Source organism: Archocentrus centrarchus, chromosome 6 (assembly GCF_007364275.1).
Source record: "Archocentrus centrarchus isolate MPI-CPG fArcCen1 chromosome 6, fArcCen1, whole genome shotgun sequence".
Classification (NCBI taxonomy): domain Eukaryota; kingdom Metazoa; phylum Chordata; class Actinopteri; order Cichliformes; family Cichlidae; genus Archocentrus; species Archocentrus centrarchus.
In genome coordinates this window covers 2,614,647-2,637,098 of record NC_044351.1, presented here as the reverse complement: position 1 = coordinate 2,637,098, position 22,452 = coordinate 2,614,647, and the positions used below count along the sequence as shown (strand labels likewise).

The following is a 22,452-nucleotide window of genomic DNA, read 5'->3' as shown; positions in this document are numbered from 1 at the left end:
CGCTGCTATCAAACTACAAAAATGGCTGAACGGGGTGGAGTGGAACGCTCTGTGACTTGAAGGGGGCGGGGCGTGAAATGTCTCGTTAACATTTAGAGAGCGCACCAAACCGAGCTGCTCTAAGAGGAGTCTGTGGAGCTACAATAACGAGGAATTCAGACCAAATCATTGCAGTTCTACTTTATACAGACCACAAGTGAATGATTTACATATGAAAAGGAAGGGTTGAAAAGCATGTGTGCCCTTTAATGCAAATTTTAGGACTGTGCCGAATTTCCAAAATTAAACTCACGTGTTTGTTTAATGAAAAGTGCAGAAGGCGCTCAATTAATCTCCAGTTGCGTTTATTTTCCATCAAAAGAAGAAGTCAAATATTCAGAGCTCTGGACCAGACCTGTCCCTGACAGCTAGTACATTTGTGCATCAGTTCATCTGTCCCTGAGTCCAGCTTTTAGTACTGTTACACAAGTCATAAAAAGGATGGTGTATTCTCTTCAGCTGTTAGGGGGTTATCTCCTGAGAGCTGCAAACTGGGAATTCAAATGTGACTCCAATGGATTTTTTTCCTGCTTCCAACCACAACTCTGTAAATGGTAAATGGACTAGTTCTTATATAGCGCTTTTCTACTCAGTCAGAGCACTCAAAGCGCTTATACAACCTGTTTGCATTCACCCATGCACTCCCATTTTTATGAAGCTAAGTGCTTTTAATTAACTAACATTCACACACATTCATACTCCGACAGAACGGTCGGAGAGCAACTTGGGGTTAAGTATCTTGCCCAAGGATACATTGGCATGTAGCCCGGAGTAGCCAGGATTCGAACCGCTGACCTTCCGATCAGTAGGTGACCTGCTCTACCTACTGAGCTACAGCCACCCCTAAACTCTGTGATTCCAACCTCTCACATCAGTCAACACAACTGCTCCCTCTGACTCACACAGTCACACACTTTCACACTGAGTCATCATTCTGAGTATTAACATAATAAAATAAAATCTGAGTCCCCAGTTTGCAGCTCTCAGCATATTTGTGTAAACATCAATCTGCACATTAGTGAAGATTTTGCTCTAAAAATTAAAACAAGTGTGTGAAACATTTTTCCGAGTTAAAAATCTTCCTACAAGTTCTCACATTTTTCTGCATATTGACCTTCATCATAATGCAGCTGTTTGTGTGGCAAAGCTGTGTGTGTGTGTGTGTGTGTGTGTGTGTGTGTGTGTGTGTGTGTGTGTGTGTGTGTGTGTGTGTGTGTGTGTGTGTGTGTGTATTCTTCAAACACTACAAAATATTTTTTAAGTCATTAAAGATGTATGCTGTCCAATCACTGCCCCCTGGATAAAGAACGGCTCAAAGGAATCATTGAATCCCTGACATTCATGCCCACGATGAGAGGAAGGAAACTCCTGGCCACAGCTGGATCTCCACAGCTGGATCTCCATCTATGATATCAGATCATAGATGGGAGATCCAAGAGAAGAAAAACAAACCAACTGAGTGTTTAAAGCAGCATGAAGCCCAATCTTTGTCTCACAGGTGTTACATGTACATACACTGACTGCATTATTTGGAATTTTAGCCATTTTATGAACATCCAGCAGTGGATGATATGTGGCAGGAAATAAGGCAGCAGAAAATAAAGTGGAATTGTGGGGTTTATGTAAAGGTCCATTTGAATGATCTTCTATTTTCTGACTGTGTTTTATGTCCTCACATAAGTAAGTACACACTCGCAGCTCTCTCTCTCTCCCCTCGGTGTCTCCGGCTGCTGAATCTTTGGATGATTTCTGGGGGGAGGAGCATCCTCCTCTCCTCTCAGAGCAAACCCTGTATTGATTCTTCCTCTCGTTCTCTCTGTATTTGCCGTCAGTTCAGGAGGAACTCCGATTAGTTTCTCATCTCTGAGACCTGCTGCTGCTGATGATGGACGCTCGGGTCTTCGCTCTGCACGTCCTGATGCTCTGCAGCCTCATGCACGGTAGGCTCAGCACTCACTGATCTCCTACAGCTGTGAGGACACTCATTCCCAGACACCTAACCTTTTACTCTAACCTGAAGCTGATTCTAACCTTTATCCTCAAATCAAACCTGAACCTTTAAACTGCATTTTGATTTTGAGTGGATGAGTCAAAATGTTCTCCCTGTAACAGGTTTCAAACCTGACACGCAAACACTCAGGGGTTCATTTAGGTGTTTTATTGAAAGGTGAAATTTCCAAAAGTCACAACATGCAAATACAAGAATAGAACAGATTTTAGATTTTGCATGTAAAACTGAGCAGACTGACATTATAACTCAAAGAAAGTCCGTAGATTGATCAACTTAATGTTAAAGAACAAATGCTGTAATTACATTTTTGCTTCTGGGACATTTTATTCCTTGTTGAGTTGCTCAAACTGAAGCTGAACTTCTCTGCAGAGTAAATAAGAACCACTGTAAGTTTAATGGATTCCCTGCATTGCTGAGGGAGAGCCGGAGAGCATCTGAGCGAGCTCCTCCGTCAGGCTGAGCAGAGCGTCATGCATGCAGTCATAGTTTGTACTGTGTGATTGAAGGGAAACAGAATTTTGCACCATTGTGCGTTAATGTTGTCCCGGGTGTGTGTGTCTGGAAAGTTCCAGATCAGAGGTGTCAAACATACAGCCCGCGGGCCAGAAGCGGCCGGCCAAAGGGTCCGGTCTGGCCCTCTGGAAGGCTTTGGAAGATGAGAACATTTTAAAGAAGGAGGGCATAAATTTGGATCTTTATATTTTCATCTGTTTTACATTCTTCTTACTGCCAAACGACACGTTCTGCCGTGAGTCACGGTACGGTTTCTGTAAAGAACAGAACGTTCTGGGACTTCAGGGATAGCTTCTGGATTTTTGGCTTTATTTCTTGCTGTGAGGGTCCAAAGAGCCGTGCTGATGGCTTTCTTTGGTTTCATTCAGCAGCATTTCTTCTCAACATGTCAGGGATCAGATCTTCACACTGAAAGGAAGGGTGTTTATTTTTGTTTTTGTTTGTAGTTTTACGGTGAAGATGATATCGGGCTTGTGGGTCTGACAGCCGTGTTAAAGATGTTCAGGTTGTGTTTCATTTACATCCTCTTAGATTACATCCGTGGTAGCAGAGATAGGGGAGAACAGAGCGATGCTCTGCTCACTGTAAAAGGTTTTTAAGACAAAGGTGTTGATTTGTTTGTCACTTTGTTTTTTTTTTTAAGTTATCTTGATTTAATCCCACAGGAGAGATTAAAAAGAGTCACATCAGTGGAAAACATCTGGGCTGTCATCACAAACATCTGATTTTTAACTGGATCTACTTTCTTTTTTGTGTTTGGTTGACGTTCAGTTTCCTTTCTATGAGCCTGCATTTTGTGTTAACAGCTGACATATTATAAAGATCTTCATCATCAACAGTCCTCTGTGAAAACAAAGCTTCAATTTAGTTTGATTACTGAAATCCTATTAACCCTTTCATGGATAGGTCTCAGGCCTGTGGCCCCCCTGTTGCTCCGTTTTGCGCCGTCTGTGGAATCGTCTCCAGGCTGGTCGCCGTCCTGCAGGTTTCAGGCTTCAGATTATTCCGTGCTGCAGGAGCGTGTTTGCATAGAAACAGGGTCATAAATATCTTAGAAAAAGATGACACAGCTCTGAACACGTTTTGAACTGCTTTACGTCTCAGTGCGCCGATTCTGAGAATCAAAAGGAAACCCTCTGATTCTGATATTTACACTGTGAAATATTAAAGGATGAAACCAGCTGGGAGGTTTTCTCTCCTGCTACGACTCTCATAAACACTCATAAACAGCTGCCTCTTTAAATCACTCCTGCTTCTTAAATTTTATCAAAAGAAGTGTTGACCTTTTGCAGCTGTTCAAACCTCTCAGCCAATTAAATCATGTTTTTCACGTGATCATTTCCTAAAGATCGTGAGATGTGGAAACAGCAGAGAGAGCCATTTAGTGTTTTTGTGGCATAAGAAGAACCAATACAGACATCTTAGATCAACATTCAGATCATGATCTATTACTCTGATCCCTTTCAGTGTGTGTGTGTGTGTGTGTGTGTGTGTGTGTGTGTGTGTGTGTGTGTGTGAGTGTGTGTGTGAGAAACAGTGTTTTTAGTATTTATGGCCTGTGACTAACACAGGGTGCTCACACCCTCAGTCACAGGCAGTGTTATAAAGTGGGACCTTATATATCGTTCAAGAGTCGCTGAGCGCCGTCTTCTTCTTTCGGCTGCTCCCTTTAGGGGTCACCGAAGATCTGAACACCTCCAGCTCAGGCTCCTGTCTTTGTGTCAGAGCCTCCGTCTCCAAACCGTCCATCCATCAGGTCTCACTGCCATCCTGGAAACCTCCCCTTTCACTCTGGCTGCTCTCCTGCTGTCACAGATCGCCTGGCACTCGTTTCCACCCACTCCACCCTGCGTGCGCTCTCTTCTTCACCTCTCTTGTGCACTGTCTGGTGCTTTGGATGGTATGTTCACCTTTCCACCTGTCTCCCTCTCATTCACACACGTATTCTTTCTTTTACGGACTACCTCTCCAGGCTCTTCTCCACCTACTTCCTGCTCTCACTACAGATCACAGTGTTGTCTGCAAACATCACTATCCACTGAGACTCCTGCCTGACCTCATCAGCCAGCCTGTCCATCAGCACTGAAACAGGAAGGGGCTCAGAGCAGATCCCTGATGTAATCCCACCCCCACCCTGGACCAATCTGTCCCTCCTACCGCACACCTCACCACTGTCTCTCTCTGTCTTCATACATGTCCTCCACCACTCTCACATACTTCTCTGCCACTCCTGACCTCCTCATGCAGTACCACAGTGCCTCTCTCAGCAGCCTATCATATGCTTTCTTTGGATCCACAAAGACAGTGAAGCTCCTTCTGACCTTCTCCAACTTCTCCATCAGCACTCTCAAAGCAAACATCACATCTGTCCTCTTTCTCAGCAGGAAGCCGCACTGCTGCTCACCTCTCTCCTTAACTTAGCTTCAACTCTTCCCCACACCTTCATGGTATGGCTCATCAGTTTTATCCCTCTGTAGTTATTGCAGCTCTGCACATCACCCTTGTTCTTCACTGGTACCAGTACACTTCCATTCCTCAGGCATCCTCTGATTCTCCAAGACTGTGTTAAACAGTCTGGTTAAAAAGTCCACTGTCCTCTCCTAGACCTCCACAGGTGTGTCACCTGGACCAACCGTCTTTCCACGTGTCATCCTTTTCATCACTGCCCTCACTTCCTCCTTGCTAATCCTCTACCCTTCCTGATTCACTAACTGTCCTCCATCCGTCCTCCTCGCTCTCATTTTCTGTTCATGAGCTCTTCGGAGTACTCCTGCCATCTTCTCCACACGCTCTCTCCACGTATTACACTCGGTGAGTCACCGAGTGTAATATGTGATTTTGTAGAAACTCTTTGTCGTTCACACGTGGCTGTGACTCGGATTTGTTCCCTTGTCTTTAATAAATGCAGCTTCATATGGCATGCAGATGTGCACATTCACACATGTGGTACAGCAGGTTCATGCAGGCACTGATGGGGTTCTTTTACACATCCTACATGTCTGCTGGGATCTTCTCATAACCGTCCCTGGATAAATCCTGAACTCCACCAGGAAACACCTGCCCCAGCCTCCAAGACAGCGCACAGGCTCCATCAGTTTATGATTGAAGGCTGTTTCCTTTGATCAGAACACTTGAGGAAATCTCCAATCATGACATCATACAGACAAAAGGGTCGAACAAACTACAGTAGAGTGTTCAGAGCAGTCTGCAGCTTCTGGCCATACAGACACTAACCTTATCATTTGAAACTTTGGTTATGTGTAATATGAACATCCTCACCTGAAACCGCAGATATGTGACAAAACAAAAGGCACAGGAACCAGTTCCCTACATGCAGGGCTGAGCTGCCAGAGCTGGAACAGCATGAAAGACTTTTTTTCTTGCAGCAGTCTGACAAACATCCAGAGATATTTGCATATCAGCTTGAGTCAAATCAGCTCTCCTACACAGCTCTGGGATCAGTTAACATTATCATAGTCGTGTGAGCCGTTAGAACGAGCGCAGATTAGTGTTTTATGTGTCATCGTTAGATATGTGGAAACATCTCGATCCAAATGCAAGACTCAGGAGGCAGGAGTCAAACTTAAAACGAGCATTTAATGCAGGTTAATCGGGAGAATTGACAAAGTCCAAAAATCCAAAAGGCGACCTGGGGAATGCAAAATCAGAGAACTCCAGGAAACACTGGGAATTCAGAGTGAGGAAGCACAGAACTCATGCAGACGATGCAACAAAGGACAATGAAAGACTGAGACAATATATTCAAGAGGTAATGAGAAACAGGTGGAGACAACATAACGAGACAGGGGAAAGTTAACACAAAACACAGAACAACTACCTTCCAACCAGGAAAGGCAACAAGAAGTAAGACACAGCTTACAAAATTTTAAACCATCCAGCCTACATTACAAGAGAAACGATCTCAAACACAAACGATCCTCAAACCAGAAGAAGCCCAAAACCTGCAACCAAGACGAGAATAAGCCGAGCGTTCAAGATACAGCTTTAGTTTTTAGAAGTGTTTTATTCAACCTAATGTTAGATTAGGAGATCGGGTGGGGAGCTGTGTTAATGACTGAGTTAGCACCAATACAGAAAGAGATGCTCTTATGTGATAAAAAGGAAGAATTCATGCTGAAGCTTGCTATAAAGGTTTTCTGCAGGATAACAGTAGGAATGGTCTCATTTAAGCTAACTGAGAAGGTACAGCTACATGACTGGTGCCTGAATAAAGTCACAGAATCACAATGCTTCAGCACATTAATGTAAAAATGCAAAACGGAGCAAATTTTTCATGTAGAATGTAAATAAAATAATTTCATTTAGACTTTAAGGAAATCAGATGCCCTCATTTTTTGAGGTCTACCAACTTTTGGGCGTTTATAGTTTAGCAGTCAAAGCAGGAAAAACAGACAGCGGGGAGAATATTTCTGTTATCTGGAGCTCATTTCCTCAGGACTGACACTCAGCTCTAACCCCCCCACACTCAGTCAGGGTCTCACCGAGCACCTGTCAGTCATCTGGATGAGCTTTCATCTCCACCAAGGCTGATGTAATCCGTCTCCTCGAAGCCTTTAAGGCCCCCGTTCACTGAGCATCTTTGGGCTGCCTCAGATGAAAGGTGACAAAAGAGAGAGAAGTGTGGTGAAATCAGTGTTTGTCAAACCAAACGTGGATCTTAGATCTGACGACCCCGACAGCAGAGTCAGAGCCAAGTTGTTTTTAGTGCCTAAACTTAATCAAATAATTTTAGTGATAACAGATGAGCACAGTGGTTAGTGCTGCTGCCTCACAGCGAGAAGGTCTGGGTTTGAATCTTCTGTCTGGCTCTGTGTGGAGTTTGCATGTTCTCCCCGTGTCTCTGTGGGTTTACTCCGGTTTCCTCCCACAGTCCAAAGACGTGCAGTTACCGGGGTTGGGTTAATTGGTGACTCTAAATTGCCCACAGGTGTGAATGGTTGTCTGTCTCTGTGTTAGCCCTGTGACAGGCTGGCGACCTGTCCAGGACAGCAGGGATCTCCTCCTCATGTTCCCCTTAAGTTTTTGTGCTCTTAGTTGATTTCTGCTTGCTTTCTTCGGTTTCTGCCTTTTTACAGGGTTAGATTTCAAGCCTTGAATTAACGTTTTGTATTTCAGAGTGCTGCCCGTGTCTGGTGTCCTGGGTTGAAAGTCACATTGTGCTGTGGCAGCTGTGGCCTTCTGTATTGAGTTTTTGTGATGTCCGTTCATTTGTACTACAAAAAGAAGCGCCTCGAGGGACTCGTGATTATAATGCTCCGGTGAAAGGTCAACGCGACCTCAAAAACATGTTTTAAAAGTGTTACAGTCCAAGAGAAAAACAGTGTTTTCCCACTGGAAGCTGGACTGGCTGGTTTGGGACAGAGGAGAGTTAAGGCAGCTCTACCCAACATCTGATGTAGTGTTTGTATTTTGGGGTTTACAGCTACTAAACTGTGAAAGAAACTCTGTGTTTGTGCCTGTGCTGTGATCCAGAGCGCTCTAATTCAATGGGATCTGTGTTAGTTACAATATTGGAGCTGTTATTTTGTTTTCTTCCAGGCTCTCTGCAGGGTGTGTATCAGCGGCGTCTCTACAAGGAGCTGATGAAGAACTATAATCCATTAGAGCGACCGGTCAGCAATGACTCGCACAGCCTCACTGTCCATTTCAGCTTCAGCCTGCTGCAGATCATGGATGTGGTAAGAGCATACAAACAGCTTTCCACAAAGCAACAATGGCTTTTCAGTCAGCTTAGTACCAGTGCTGGCATGAAATGTAGGGCACATGTGGGCCCCACACTAAGCAGAGAGAGCCCATAGTGGGGCCTGTGGACATGAATGTTGCTTCAAAAATAGAGAGCTCCTTTTTGACACTCCCTGGTTCATGAGGGGTCACCACAGAGTTGATTTGGCAGATTTTTACACCAGTTGCCGTTCTAGCTGTGGGTGAACTGTGGGGCTGTATGAGCAGGGCAAACCCACACTTACCGCATGCAAGCCCCACCTGCTGTGGGCCCCACGTGGGTTTCTGTGGGCAAGCCCACAGTTGAGGCCTGTAACACTAGATAACGTATTTACACTTTTGTCTTTGGGTTTAAACCGTTGTTCTGTACATGTAAACAAACAAACAAATAAATATTTTTGATCCCAAAACTTTGCTTTTGTGGTTCAGACAATGATGTTACAAATTTGGCCTTTTCTCATATAATGCCAGTTACTAATGGTTTTCATTTAGATTTTAACCTATTTTCAAGCTGTTTTCTCTTCAAAACTTTATAAAAATGTTAAAAATCATGAATACAAGCAGCAGAAATGAGCTTCCTCTGAAGGGTGGCTGGCCTCTGCCTTAGAGATAAGGTGAGGAGTGCAGCCATTCAGGAGGGGCTCAGAGTAGAGCCACTTCTCCTCCACATCGAGAGGAGCCAGCTGAGGTGGCTCGAGCATCTAATTAGGATGCCTCCTGGGCGCCTCTTGGGTGAGGTGTTCAATTCAATTCAATATTTATATAGCGCCAAATCACAACAAACAGTCGCCTCAAGGCACTTTGTATTGTGGGTAAAGACCCTACAATAATACAGAGAAAACCCAACAGTCAAAACGACCCCCTATGAGCAGCACTTGGTGACAGTGGAAAGGAAAAACTCCCTTTTAACAGGAAGAAACCTCCATCAGAACCAGGCTCAGGGAGGGGGGGTCATCTGCTGAGGGGGGGCTGAGGGGGGAGAGAGACAGGACAAAAGACACGCTGTGGAAGAGAGACAGAGATTAATAATAACTAATGATTAAATACAGACTGGAGTATAAACAAAGTAAATAAGGTGAATGAAAAGAATTAGAAAAGAATTGCATTATGGGAACTCCCCAGCAGCCTAGGCTTATAGCAGCACTAATTAAGGAGTGTTCAGGCTTACCTGATCCAGCCCTAACTAACTGTTCCGGGCATGTCCCACTGAGAGGAGGCCCCGGGGCAGACCCAGGACACTCTGGAGAGATTATATCTCTCCACTGGCCTGAGAACACCTTGGGGTCCCTCCGGATGAGCTGGTGGAGGTGGCTGGGGAGAGGGAAGTCTGAGCTTCTCTGCTTGGGCTGCTGCCCCTGTGACCCAGCCCCGGATAAATGGAAGAGAATGGATGGATGGATGGATGGATGGATGGATGGATGGATGGATGGATGGATGGATGGATGGATGGATGGATGGATCAATTAAAAGAAAATAACTATAACTTACTAATAACATAATTGCTATTTTGGGGCAAACATCATTCTAAAATCTGCAAAAGCAAAATTTGAAATCACTACTAGTTAAAGTGAAAGGAATACTCGGCTCTACAGAGCTCTGACTCTTTGTCAGCCTGGCTACAGTGCTGAAAACAAACCTGGGGTTGTTCTTATTTTCTTCAATTAATGATGAATAGTAAGATGTCCTAGCTTTACGGAGGGCTTTTTTATAGAGCAACAAACTCCTTTTCCAGGCTAAATGAGCATCTTCTGCTTTAAGCTGTGCGTTTGTGAATTATACCACGGAGTCAGGCACTTCTGATTTGAAGCTTTCCTTTTCAGAGGAGTCACAGCATCCAAAGTCGTACGCAGTGAGGATGTAAAACTATTGACGAGACCAAATGTTTCAGAATCCACATTTAACTGTTTTACTCTTTGGTGCAGTTTCGGATTCTATATTTTTCTTACTTTGTGAATTTTTAAGCTTAAATAATGTTTCACTGGTTTGTTTTTTTGTGGTCTGGGAGCAGGCACCGTCACAAACTTGAAGTGGTTCGTGTATGTAGATATGTGACCATCGCATCAGGATGTCTGGGCTGAAGTGAGGTTGTTTTTGTATCAGTTTGACTGTGATAGAAAAACTGGCGACCAAACGAGATGGTCAGAGACTTTTGCCTTCGGATTTCAGGCAAAAAGGCCATAAAATCCAGGTTTGTACAGGTTTTGTAGGCCTTTCCTTATCATATGGTTTAAAATCAAAGATTATTCAATTTAAAATAATACAACATCATCCTTCTCCTCCCAGACCAAGCCTCTCCCCAATGCCTGATTTAGACTTGTGTGGGGTCTCTGCATACATAACTAGAAACCCCTCTGAACCCTACGCTGTAACCTAACTGATGTAGCCTGATGTGCAGCTCTTGAGAAATCGAACTACACGTCGGGGTCAGAGACCCGTAAAGACCCCAGGCAGAAGTCTGAATCAGGCAAAAGTCCCGAGCATTTCCAGACACTCGGTAGTGGCCCAGGCCGTCCCTCTGTCCCAGTCCTGTTGCCTAGTTTGGCACATGCATATGCTCTCAGTCAGTGTTGAATATACTGTTTCTGTGCACGAATGCTCGTCTGTGCATTTGAATGGAAGTTAGGAAAAAATAATCAGCTGATCTGTTTGTCTGATCTCAGAGCAGTGGTAACATCGGTGTCTGTCCAGCTGGTTGTTCTCTGTGATGGAACCTGCATGTCTGTTTACTGGTGATTCTTTTACTGGTCAAGCTTTAGTGCCACTGTTTGCTGCTGATTCAGGGGGTTGTTTTCTAGTCAGTCAAGTCGACTCTTCGTACACTCAGGGATGTGACATAAGCAGTGACACCTGCATCAGGAGAGGTCACCACTTTCAAGGTGGCAGCACCCAGACTTTCATCGAATATATCAGCGAAGAAAAGAAAGTGCTGACCTCTCCTGATGCACTGTTACAACAACTTTCTCATGACTGAAGTTTTTCTGCTGTCATAACAACACAAAACAGTACAATTACATGTATGTTGGCTGGTCCTTCCAAAGGTTGTTTTTGTGCTATAAGCAGAGTTGCTATTTATACCTTTCTCCATCTCTTCTCTCACTCTGGGAAATACAGCAGCTGGACCTTCAGCTCACAAACACACTGTGTGATAAAGTGCACACAAACACTTTGTGTTTGCTGACGTTCGTCGGGCTGATAAAACGATGCCTTTTACCTGCCACCACAGGTCACTCCCGGTGTGCCTGCTCCTCTTCAGTAGCGCTAACTAGATGCTGAAGTGCGGCGACCACAGCTTACAGACACCTGCAGTTTAACCCCTGAGCGTAGCGCTGTAGGTGAAACCTAAACTACATGTTTGGCCTCGATAAGCCCTGGATACACCAGTAAGATTGGCTTTTTTGTGTTATTGTTCCTTCATGTGAAATAATTCCCCTCAAATGTGTTAAAGATAAAGTAACGAGCTCGATTAAAAAGGCGTATAAATTACAGATATCTGTGTAAAAATGTAGGGAGGAAAGGTGAAAACAAAAATACATAGAGTACAGATACCTGGAAATTCTACTTGAGTACAGTAACAAAGTATTTGTACTTCACTACTTCGCACCTCTGGAGAAGCACCTGTGTCCTTTTGCAGTTAAATTGCCTTCCTCACTGTTGTGGAAGAGTTTCTGTTGTAATCTATGAGCTTCTGGCTGGAATCTCAGAGTAAGCAGTGAATATGAATTTCCGTATTTTAAATGCCAAACAGATTTGCGATTATTGCAGATTTATTGCAGTTAATTACTTTATTGTCACAAACCCTTCAATCGCAGACTGACTCCGCCTCATTGCTGTTTTTCTGCCATTTTGAGGCACCAGTTGCTGTAAGGATGGGAACTGACTGAGACTGGTTGCAGACCTGGTCCCCTTCCTCAAAGCAATCATTTCAAAGGCTACAGGATTGCACGTTCACTGCACAAAAATGTTGATTGAACCCCTGTTTTCACAGTTGTTACTGTAACAAAAGGTGACTGTTGTGATTTGGTGCTATATAAATAAAAATGAATTGAACTGAGCCCCCTAAATGGACTCTACTCTTTTTTCAGGTTTACTGCCTAGTCGAGTATTTCAGTATTTAACCTGCTCCCTTTGTTCTTCTTTAGTCGGGGGGTGGGGGGGGTTAGCTGTTAGCTCTTTGCGGTTCTTTCCTGTGTCTGACCCTCTGCTTTGTCCACAAACTGAGATTTGAAAAGTTCCAGTTCTCGCCGTTACAGCAGGCTCAGAGCTGACTTTGACTCTAATCAGCACAACTTCAGGGATGAACCTTCCTGCTGCGTGGCACAACCGTGAGGTACACGCATAAATACAAACAAACGGATGCTGGGAGGAACTAAATGAGCTCGACTCATTCATTTATACCTCACGCACATCTTACAGCCAGTTTAACAAACACTCAGTCTGCCCCCCGCTAGGTACCCACAGCAGGAGGCAACTTTCATCTTTCCACTTTCATCTGCTGGCTTTCTATTGCTGCATGTGACAACAGGCACCCCTACACACACACACACACACACACACATGCACACATGCACAGACACACATGTCGATTATTAGCAACGTCAGAGTCCTGGTTGCAGCACTTTATTCTCTCTGAGTTTATTTATTTCTCAGCCACAGTGCAGCTGAGACTGATGACACACTGTTCACCCAGCGAGTGTGTGCGTGTGTGTAGAACTGACCACACACACACTCTCTCACACTCTAAATTACAGATACACTCAGGCCTCAGCATGACAGTGACTCTCTGCAGGGGAGTCGGGCAGCTTGACTTCTCATCACCACGAATACGGCATCTGATAACACACACACACACACACACACACACACACACACACACACACACACACACACACACACACACACAGAGAGAGCGAGAGAGAAACTGAGACATAAACACAGTGCTGCTACAGCTGGATATGAGACCACAAAACCATCAGCTTCGGGGTGATGACTGAATCTCTTCCAGAGTGGATGCAGCTTTGTGCTTGTTCTGTGGTACTGCGGTTGTGTCTGTTTGCACATGTATTTTCCTGCAGAGAGGGCTTTTCAGCCAATGCAGACATGCTGCTGTGTAGTCCTCCAAAACTTCACGTTGCTCAACACGACACCGATTGGTTGACAGGTGGGCAGAAACAGGGACGGGATAAAAATAATTACAGCATGAACAGTACAGACAGAGACTTTGTTTTCAGACCTCTTCTTCTCATGGCTGCTTGGTGAACCAACAACAGCATGAGCAGGAGCAGCCCACAGACCTGTTGTCCTACATGTTTTTGATACTTCCCCATTTGGCAGCAGACGGGCAGTCCATAGCTGCCAATGGAAAACCATGTTGAGCCCTTTGCTCCTCCCCCATCCTGCCGAACTGTCAAATGTGGACTTTTACCTTTTAATTAGTACATATGAAAGCAGACTACTAACAAGCTGTGTTCATGAACACAAATCAGAGGATTAAAGTTTGTGACTATATTTCAAACTGCCATGAGAACAGGTTGCAATATTGTAAAAAGCAGGAATGAGTTGATGGACTTTCCTGCAGCCTCCTTTCAGCTTCCTCCTGAGTGTCAGTGAATGTGTCACACACCTGGGTTACCTGCAGCAGCTTCCCCTTCATACACAACCAGAACAGAAAAGGCCTCGTTCAGTGCATCCGACTTTAGCCTCGATCGGTGGTGTAATCAGTCCGGCCTCGGTGGTGTGTGCTCTCAGGCATTGTTCTGCATGTGTGATTATTTTGGATTGAGTGATTGTGCGGAGCAGCTCCTGACAGTCTCTCTCATCATTCCTGCCTCCTTCCTTAAAGCTCATCGATTCCTTCTGTCTGAATTTATGGAGGTAACACCCTCCCACGGAGACTTTCCCCGCAGTAACAAATTACTTATGAAACCAGATTCGGGCCTAAATTTCTCACTGTGACAAAGTATAGCTTATTTTTAAACCGCGTTGGTATTTACATGAACTTTAAATTCACTTCCCGTCTGCGTGGCATTTTGGAGCGTGGAGTGCCGGGAGAGGAGCACACTGTGTGGATGTGCTGTCAGATAAGGAAAGCATGTTTCTGTGTGAGCTAACTTCAGCTTTTCCTCTTGTTGGTTAAAGCACAAACATTTTCAGGGCGTGTGCAACAAAAATAACCAAAGCTAGAAGATTACAACACAGGAGGATTCTTCAGGGTACGTTCACTGGCTAATGACCTGAGACTGAAACTAGCAGGTTTATAGTTACATTAGTCTTTTATACTGCCTGTGGGCATGATGTGTTGTCTTTAAGCATCAGCAGGACTAATTGATTAAATTCTATCAGGCTGCTTTTATTTTGGAGAGTAACCTGTTTAAATGTGCACGTGTCAGCTGTTCATGTCAATGATAAATTACTTTAATTTGATTCTTTTACACATCCCTGAATTTGAACACAGTGTGCCACGAAGCTCCCGGCACACTGTGTTTTTGCTGATGTTAATGCCAGAGAAGGTTTGGAGTGCTGCAGTGTGCTCTCTGCACCGCAGCACTCAGCGACCTCCCCTCTGTAACTTTTTGTGATCTGCCCCTTTGTGGCTGACTTGCTGTGGTTCTCAGAAGCTTCCATTCTGCAATAATACCACTTACAGCTGACCGTGGAATATCTGGAGGACTTTTTGCAGAAAGATCCCATTACAGTGCCACAATTCAGTGAGCTCTTTAGAATGGTCCATTCTTTCCCAAATGTTGGAAAAGGCAAACTGGCAGACGTGTGGCGATGGCATTTATTACACCTGAGGATCAGTGGCCCAATACTTTCATACATGTAGTGTATGTAATTCTGTGCGTGAATGAAACATGTTTAAGTGTGGCAGAAATAATCATAACCACACAAGATTCGGTGGTGGCATCATCTCGTACGCTGTGAGTAAAATAGAGTCGCTGCTGAAGGGAAAATGTCTGAGTGATGTTACAGCACTGGTCTCTGCTTCCTCCATGCTTTTATTGCTGATAAATGTATGTTATCTAAATATTGATGGGATGCATGCCCTGTTTCCCCCCCTGTAATCTACAGCTATGCCTGATTCTGTAGTGCATATTGATATGACTGGATGGGCTCAGGTACGCTTCTTAAAAATACACAGTTCATCACTGCATGTTTAAACTTTACCATCAAAGAATAAATGATAGAAACAACATCCAGAAATGCTGCAAACGTGCTCTTCAGTCTGAGCTGCAGGGGTGCTGCATGCTGCGTCCTCTGGGCTAAAGAGGAGAGGGATCATCCGGTTTGTGAACCGAACACAGTTTAAAGCCAGCGACCTCGACCTCGGGACCCCCGTGGACCCCCGTGGACCCCAGGTTGCTGCAGTAACAGCTAATAGAGAAATGAATAAAGAATGTATCTCCTATACTCCATAAAACTAATTGTAACAGTACATAAACACACAGCTAAGCTTTCTGTGAACTTCCACAAAACAGCACCGCTCTTCATTAGCAAAAACATGCTAATTAGTTAAAGGGGTGATTAAAGATGCTCAGAGTTCCCAGCAGACACTGAGGACAGCTTATTTTTGCGTGGGCTTGATGTGGTTCTTAATCAATATGAATGACTCAGTGTGAACCTGGCTGGAAGCTGAGAGTTGAGCTTCTCCGTGAGATTTAATTACCTGATGTCAGGATTTCTCTGCAGCTTCATCTGAGCTCTGGAGTGAATTTGTCATTTTTTTCTAGTATCTCGTTTTGTTTTTTTAAGGAAAACTTTGTTTTTTTTTTAAATCCTGATTTTCTTCCTTTTTCTCTTTTCATAGTGCGCTTTAACGGAATAATCAGAGACCAGAGAAATTGATGTCAGAAGTAAAAATTTGTGAATGCTGAGGATCTGTCCATCCTCCAAACATCAGACTGTGCTGCGCTGCATCGCCAGCAGCGATGATCACGACCCACAATGCAGTGCAACTGGTTTTCCACCCCGGTGGTGAAAGGTGTTGTTTCCCTCGACAGCATGTTTGAGCTGCAGGCTCGAGGCTTTCACTGCAGCTCTTCTGACGGGAAAAACAAACAGATCTGCTTCTGATCTGAAACGTTTTCACTTGCTTGTGATAAAAAAGCCAGCCTGCCTCAATCTCCTAATAACACGAGGAACTGACCAAACATGGAGCCAGCAGACTCATCAAGCAGACAGAGAATACCTAATTCAGTGATAATAGCGCGGCCTTTTTAATCAGCCGCTGAAGGAACTCCGTCTTCATTGGTGCTTCATCTCCACCCTCACCTTCTCCGCTGCTCCAGTCTTCATCCATTTCTAACATCATTTATTTCTTATACCATTCATCACAGTCTTTTTTCTGTCTCATCCCGTCCTCAGCTTGTCTGATCAGTCTGCATCAATTTTTAAAAGACTTAATCTTTCCGGTCCTCTGGGAATACGCGGTTTCATCTATTTTCACCACTCACAGCGTTAGGATCCTTCCTCTGAGGCGAGCATCATTCATCATGACTTATTAATATGAGATAACGACACAGATTCAGACTGAGCTGAGGACAGGAGCAGCTTTTTTACAGACTTGGAGTGCTGCAGGATCTCAGGTTGTTCCTTTATGTTCTGTCAGATGCATGTGCTCCAAACAGGATCTCCTCCTTTCTCCTCTTACGGCCACTGATATTCAGACACAGCATGTTTGTGCAGTAACCTCTATAAAAACTCGTTTTCATGCACTTTTTTCCACTCGAGTCTGGATGATGTCATAGAGATGTGGTATCTGTCACAGAGGCGGCCGATTCAGAAGACGTTTGTGTTAAAAGGCAGCAAATAAAAGTGTGTTTTTTTCTGTAGTACTCATAAATATATGAGCATAGCATTCGGTTGGATGGTGAGGCAGGAGTTTATCACCACTGATTGGCCCTTTGTGCCACAAATGACAAATATGCAAAAAATCTGAGAAATCAGGAAAGGATCAAATATTTTTTCACAGCAGTGTTTTTAAAACGCGCGCACTGAGAGGATATTAAAATATCAGTGTTTTATAAGTTGTGTTTTTGTGTTTCCATCCCCAGACGAAAGTGAAGGTGTCAGTGATGTTTCTGCTCTGCTAACAGAAACATCCCTGTGCTGATTTTTTTCTGGGCTTCATCAGCTCGTATCGTCTCATCGGCTGCTCAGCTCCGTTTCACAGCTGCTGCTGTTTTGCCCCATTGCCCCTGAGTTTTAAATCCACACCAGTGGGTTTTCCTTCTGGCTGACTGGCCGGTCGGGTCTGTGAGTCGCAGCTGAGACGGAGGGCGAGAAGAGGGCAGCTTTGGTTTCAGTCCTGCTGCTGCTGTGGCGTTTCTTCTGTGTCGTGCTGTATGTGAGCACCTGGTTTTTTAACGGGTCACTTAACGCGATCGCCCAGAGAGACGAATGCTTTGCAAACATTCCCAAAAATCACGAATTCAAAACACAGGCAGGAGGATTACCTGTAACGTGATTCCTGCACGTACTGTCAGGAGTTCATAGCTCTTTATAATCACCGTTGCTTATAAATGATACACAGTTTAAACTTTAGGAAATCTTTATTTTTCTTTTGGCAATAATTGCATGGTGACACATCAGAATCAGAATCAGAATCAGAAGGTTTTTATTGCCATATGGGTGAACAGGTTCACAGCATTAGGAAATTGCTGCGGTACTTCGTGCTTACAGAAAAAACAAATAAGTATAAAAACTATAAGACAATATACAAGTATACAAATTGCAAATATACAGAGATATTAGAGCTATAACTATAACACAATATTACAAAAGTACAAAATATACAGTGCAGAGACTAATTAAAAGATAAAAGAATGTAAACTATATTCCACTAATATGTACATCAGTGCAATCAGACAGGTGCATAGACATAGGGTCATCAGCGTTTGTGGAGGGTGGTGGTAACAGTCTTAGGGTAATTGTTCATGAGTCCAACAGCAGAGGGGAAGAAACTGTTCTTATGGCGGGAGGTTCTGGTCCGTATGGACCGTAGCCTCCTGCCTGAGGGGAGAGGGTCAAAAAGTCTGTGCCCAGGGTGAGAGTGGTCGGCTGTGATCCGACCTGCACGCCCCAGTGTCCTGGAGGTGTACAGGTCCTGGAGAGATGGGAGGTTACAGCCAATCACCTTCTCAGCAGAGTGCACAACGCGCTGTAGTCTCTGTTTGTCCCTAGTGGTGGCTCCAGCGTACCACACAGTGATGGAGGAGGTGAGGATGGACTCAATGATGGCAGTATAGAACTGCACCATGGTCCTTGCTGGCAAATTGAATTTCTTCAGCTGCCGCAGGAAGTACATCCTCTGCTGGGCCTTTTTGACGACAGAGGTGATGGTGGGCTCCCACTTGAGGTCCTGGGTGATGGTAGTTCCCAGGAAGCGAAAAGAGTCCACTGTGGTGATGGGGGTGTCAGTCAGGATGATGGAGGGTAGAGGGGCTGTGTGCTTCCTAAAGTCCACTATAATCTCCACTGTCTTCTGGGCGTTCAGTACCAGGTTATTGTGGCTGCACCAGGACACCAGACGTTTGACCTCCATCCTGTAGGCCGACTCGTCCCCGTCTGAGATGAGTCCGATGAGAGTCATGTCGTCTGCAAACTTAATAAGCTTGACAGACTGGTGGTCAGAGGTGCAGCAGTTGGTATACAGGGAGAAGAGCAGAGGAGAGAGGACACAGCCCTGAGGAGTGCCAGTGCTGATGGTCCGGGAGTCCGAGACATTCTTCCCCAGCCTCACGTGCTGCTTCCTGTTCATCAGGAAGTCAATGATCCACCTGCAGATGGGATCTGGCACGTTCATCTGGGACAGCTTGTCTTGGAGGAGATCAGGGATGATGGTGTTGAAGGCAGAGCTGAAGTCCACAAACAGGATCCTGGCGTAGGTTCCCTGGGAGTCCAGATGCTGTAGGATGAAGTGCAGAGTCAGGTTGATGGCGTCGTCCACAGACCTGTTGGCTCTGTAGGCAAACTGCAGGGGGTCCAGAAGGGGGGCTGTGAGGGACTTGAGGTGGGACAGCACCAGATGCTCAAATGACTTCATGACCACAGAAGTCAGTGCCACAGGTCTGTAGTCATTTAGTCCAGTGATCCTTGGCTTCTTGGGGACAGGAACAATGGTAGCGGTTTTAAAGCAGACAGGCACGTGGCAAGCCTCCAGTGAGGAGTTGAAGATGTTCGTGAACAATGGGGCAAGCTCGTTAGCACAGTGTCTCAGTGTGGCAGGTGAGACACCATCTGGACCTGGAGCTTTGCGAGCTTTGACACTCCTGAACTGCTTTAGCACCTGGTCCTCCTGAATACAAAAGACTGTGGGGGTGGGGGAGGAGGGGGACTCTGGGGTGGGAGTCCTTGATGATGTGGGCTTCTCTGAGGTGTGGGGAGTGGGGGAGGTTGGGGGGTGAATATTTGTGTTGGCTGTATTGTAGTTGGGACTGGTGGAGGTGTGAAGGCTGCTGAACTGACCATCAAAACGACAATAGAACTCGTTCAGTCTATTTGCAGTTTGTAGGTCGTCTGTGGAGTGGGGGGTTTTAGGCTTGTAGTTGGTAATCTGCCTAAAACCTTTCCATACAGAGGCCGCGTCGTTCTCTGAGATCTGCTGCTGTATATTCTCAGAGTGATGTGATCTAGCAGTGGCCACTTCCTTGCTAAACCTGTACTTGGCCTCTTTGTAGCAGTCTTTGTCCCCACTTTTAAAAGCCTCCCTCTCTATCCACAGCTGCTTCAGTTTGGGAGTAAACCAGGGTTTGTCATTAAGTCATTAACATTAAGTGCAGCATCACTACAAACCACCGTCTTTTAAGTCAAACATGATCTTTTCCTAACCTGAACCAAACTAGCAGATACAGTGATTCATAAACCTCAGTTTATAATAACCAAACAGGGTTTTATTTTTTACAGATCAGTTATGAACTAAATGAGCTAAACTTCATCATTTCCTGGTTTAACTGTTGATAACTTCTAAGTGTAGCTATAGATTACATCCATTTTCTTGGCACATAGTTGCAGCCAGCAGCAGCCACAGTGAGAGCTCGGGATCGTTCCCAGAGTGGACCGGCTGCCGGTGGAACGTGGAGGGAGCGCGCTCAGGATCTCTCCTCTGCTGCCCCTCCTGCTTCATGGCCTCTGGCTCCCACGTTGGTGCTTTACAGCTGAGTGCAAAGCAGAGGACAATTAACACCTCGGAGTCTCAGGCCATGGCTCATGATCACATGATTAGCCAATCAGGCATGAGAATGAGGCTGCATGTCATTAGCGTATGCTATCATAGCATTAGCAGCCTGAAATCCTCCATGTTGTTTACTTGCAACATCAGATAAATACTGTTAGGCTCTACAGAACAGGGGGGACAGATTTTTAATTTGACTTTTTTAATTTGTTGTTTAATCCCTGCTCCTCCCTCACGCCCAGGCTGGTCCAGACGGGTTTTCAGTTTCTGACAGCAAAAAAATTCTTGTCGAGTATTTGAATGTCGAGAGCTTGGTTATATGGGGAACAGTTAAAGACTGGAAACATTTTTTACTTTCATCATGTCGTAGGCTTTGACTTTTACAAAGTCCCCTTTAAATCTGCTTTTTTCACATTAACTTTGATTCCTTCCCCTCCCTCATTTATCAGCCAGTTCTTCTCTAAGCTGGTGGGAGTCCTCATTGGGCAAAGCTCTGCAAACTGTTGCAGACAAATGTTTAATTTTCAGCTTTTTTATTGTTCATGAATTTCAAGAACTACTTTAATGTTTATCTTCATTTTGGATGTCTTTCCATTGAATGGTTAATAAATTTCAGTGTGCTGCAGTTCAGTGAAGAAGAGCCTTAAAACAGCTCTTCAGGGATGACATAGTCGAGCCTCTTGTTTGATCAGCTCGGTGATGTTGACCTGCAGCCAGATTAGTTTCCCTTCCAATAAATCACATATTGCACAAGTAAAATTTGCCAGCAGAGCTCTGAAGGCCAACAGGTCTCTTGTTGAATGATTTTTTTCTTACTTTTCCACAGGGGAGAGCAGAGAAACGTGGCCTGTATGTAAAATAAATCATTTTAATCTTCCCCCACAAATAAACAACAGACCATAAAACAAAGGTACCTTGAGGCAAGATTAAAATGACTAAAATCCACAAGAATAGACACTAAAAAACAGTTAAAAACACTCCACATTAAACTAAACGAGCTCAAAGACATAAAACCCGAATTGTATAAAACTATTTACAACCACAAAAAATTAAAACATGCAGAACACATCAGATATTCTGCCTGGTAACACCTGCAGACACCCTGAGCCTGCACATCCAGGATTTTCTCTGCTCTCAAGGTGAATTTGCTGCAGCTTTAAATCTACTTTTTCTCGTGTGATGACGCCTCACGCTCGTCTCGGATTGGTTTCCATTTCAAATGAAGGTGAATTAGCACTAAGAACTTGTCTGACCTTCACTTGTTGGCTCCATTTCAATCAGGATTTTGCTCAAACATGCTGGAAGAGGCGCCAGGTTTTTCATGTGACTGCAGTCGCGTTGGCTTACAGAAAACACTTGTTAGCAGGATACAGACTGGAGCTCAGTCCTTAAACCTTTAATATCCTTCCCCCTGCAGACGCTTCCTCCTCCGGCACGCCGGCCACTTGCTTACATCCTCATCTTTTAATTCTCTCAGTACGCTCGGCCGCCTGAGAATGTATTAACAGGCTGGACATTCATCAAAGTGACATTATTCGCATTCATCCTCCCCTCTGCTGGCTCGCCGCCATGTTTAAGATTAATTTAAAGGGACGAAGGAAACAGTGGGTCAGTTGAACAGGGAAGGAAGTTCACCCAGAAGGATAAAAATAAATAAGAGTAAAGCATGAAGCACAGACGGTGGCTGCTGCAGACACTTTTCATGTGTTTTAACGCTCAGTTTCACTTCAGCTCTTCGGATGTTAGAACTCGGCGGCTGATGGACCAACAACACCACAAGCAGGAGCGTCCCACAGACCCACACACTGCTGCCACCACTGAGCCACAATCTCCCCGTTCTGCACACACTGTTGGGCTTTAACGAGTCTCCGTGTTCGTTAACATACGCGACTCTGGTGAAGGGGCACAAACGTGTTTCTCACCCTGCACCAGCATCTGAACATAAAACACATCAGCAACACAAAAGTGAAAGTAGATC

General features: G+C 44.8%; 1 protein-coding gene across 1 annotated transcript in view; it reads left to right on the top strand.

The window, feature by feature from the left end:
• Window positions 1-1,882: 1,882 nt before the first annotated feature.
• LOC115781735 (neuronal acetylcholine receptor subunit alpha-7-like) overlaps window positions 1,883-22,452 on the top strand; it is a 55,146-nt gene continuing 34,576 nt past the window's right edge. The window contains exons 1-2 of the mRNA XM_030731569.1: window positions 1,883-1,979; window positions 8,123-8,262. Of these exons, the coding sequence (XP_030587429.1) occupies window positions 1,922-1,979; window positions 8,123-8,262 (198 nt within the window). The 5' untranslated portion in view covers window positions 1,883-1,921. The remainder of the gene's footprint in view (window positions 1,980-8,122; window positions 8,263-22,452) is intronic.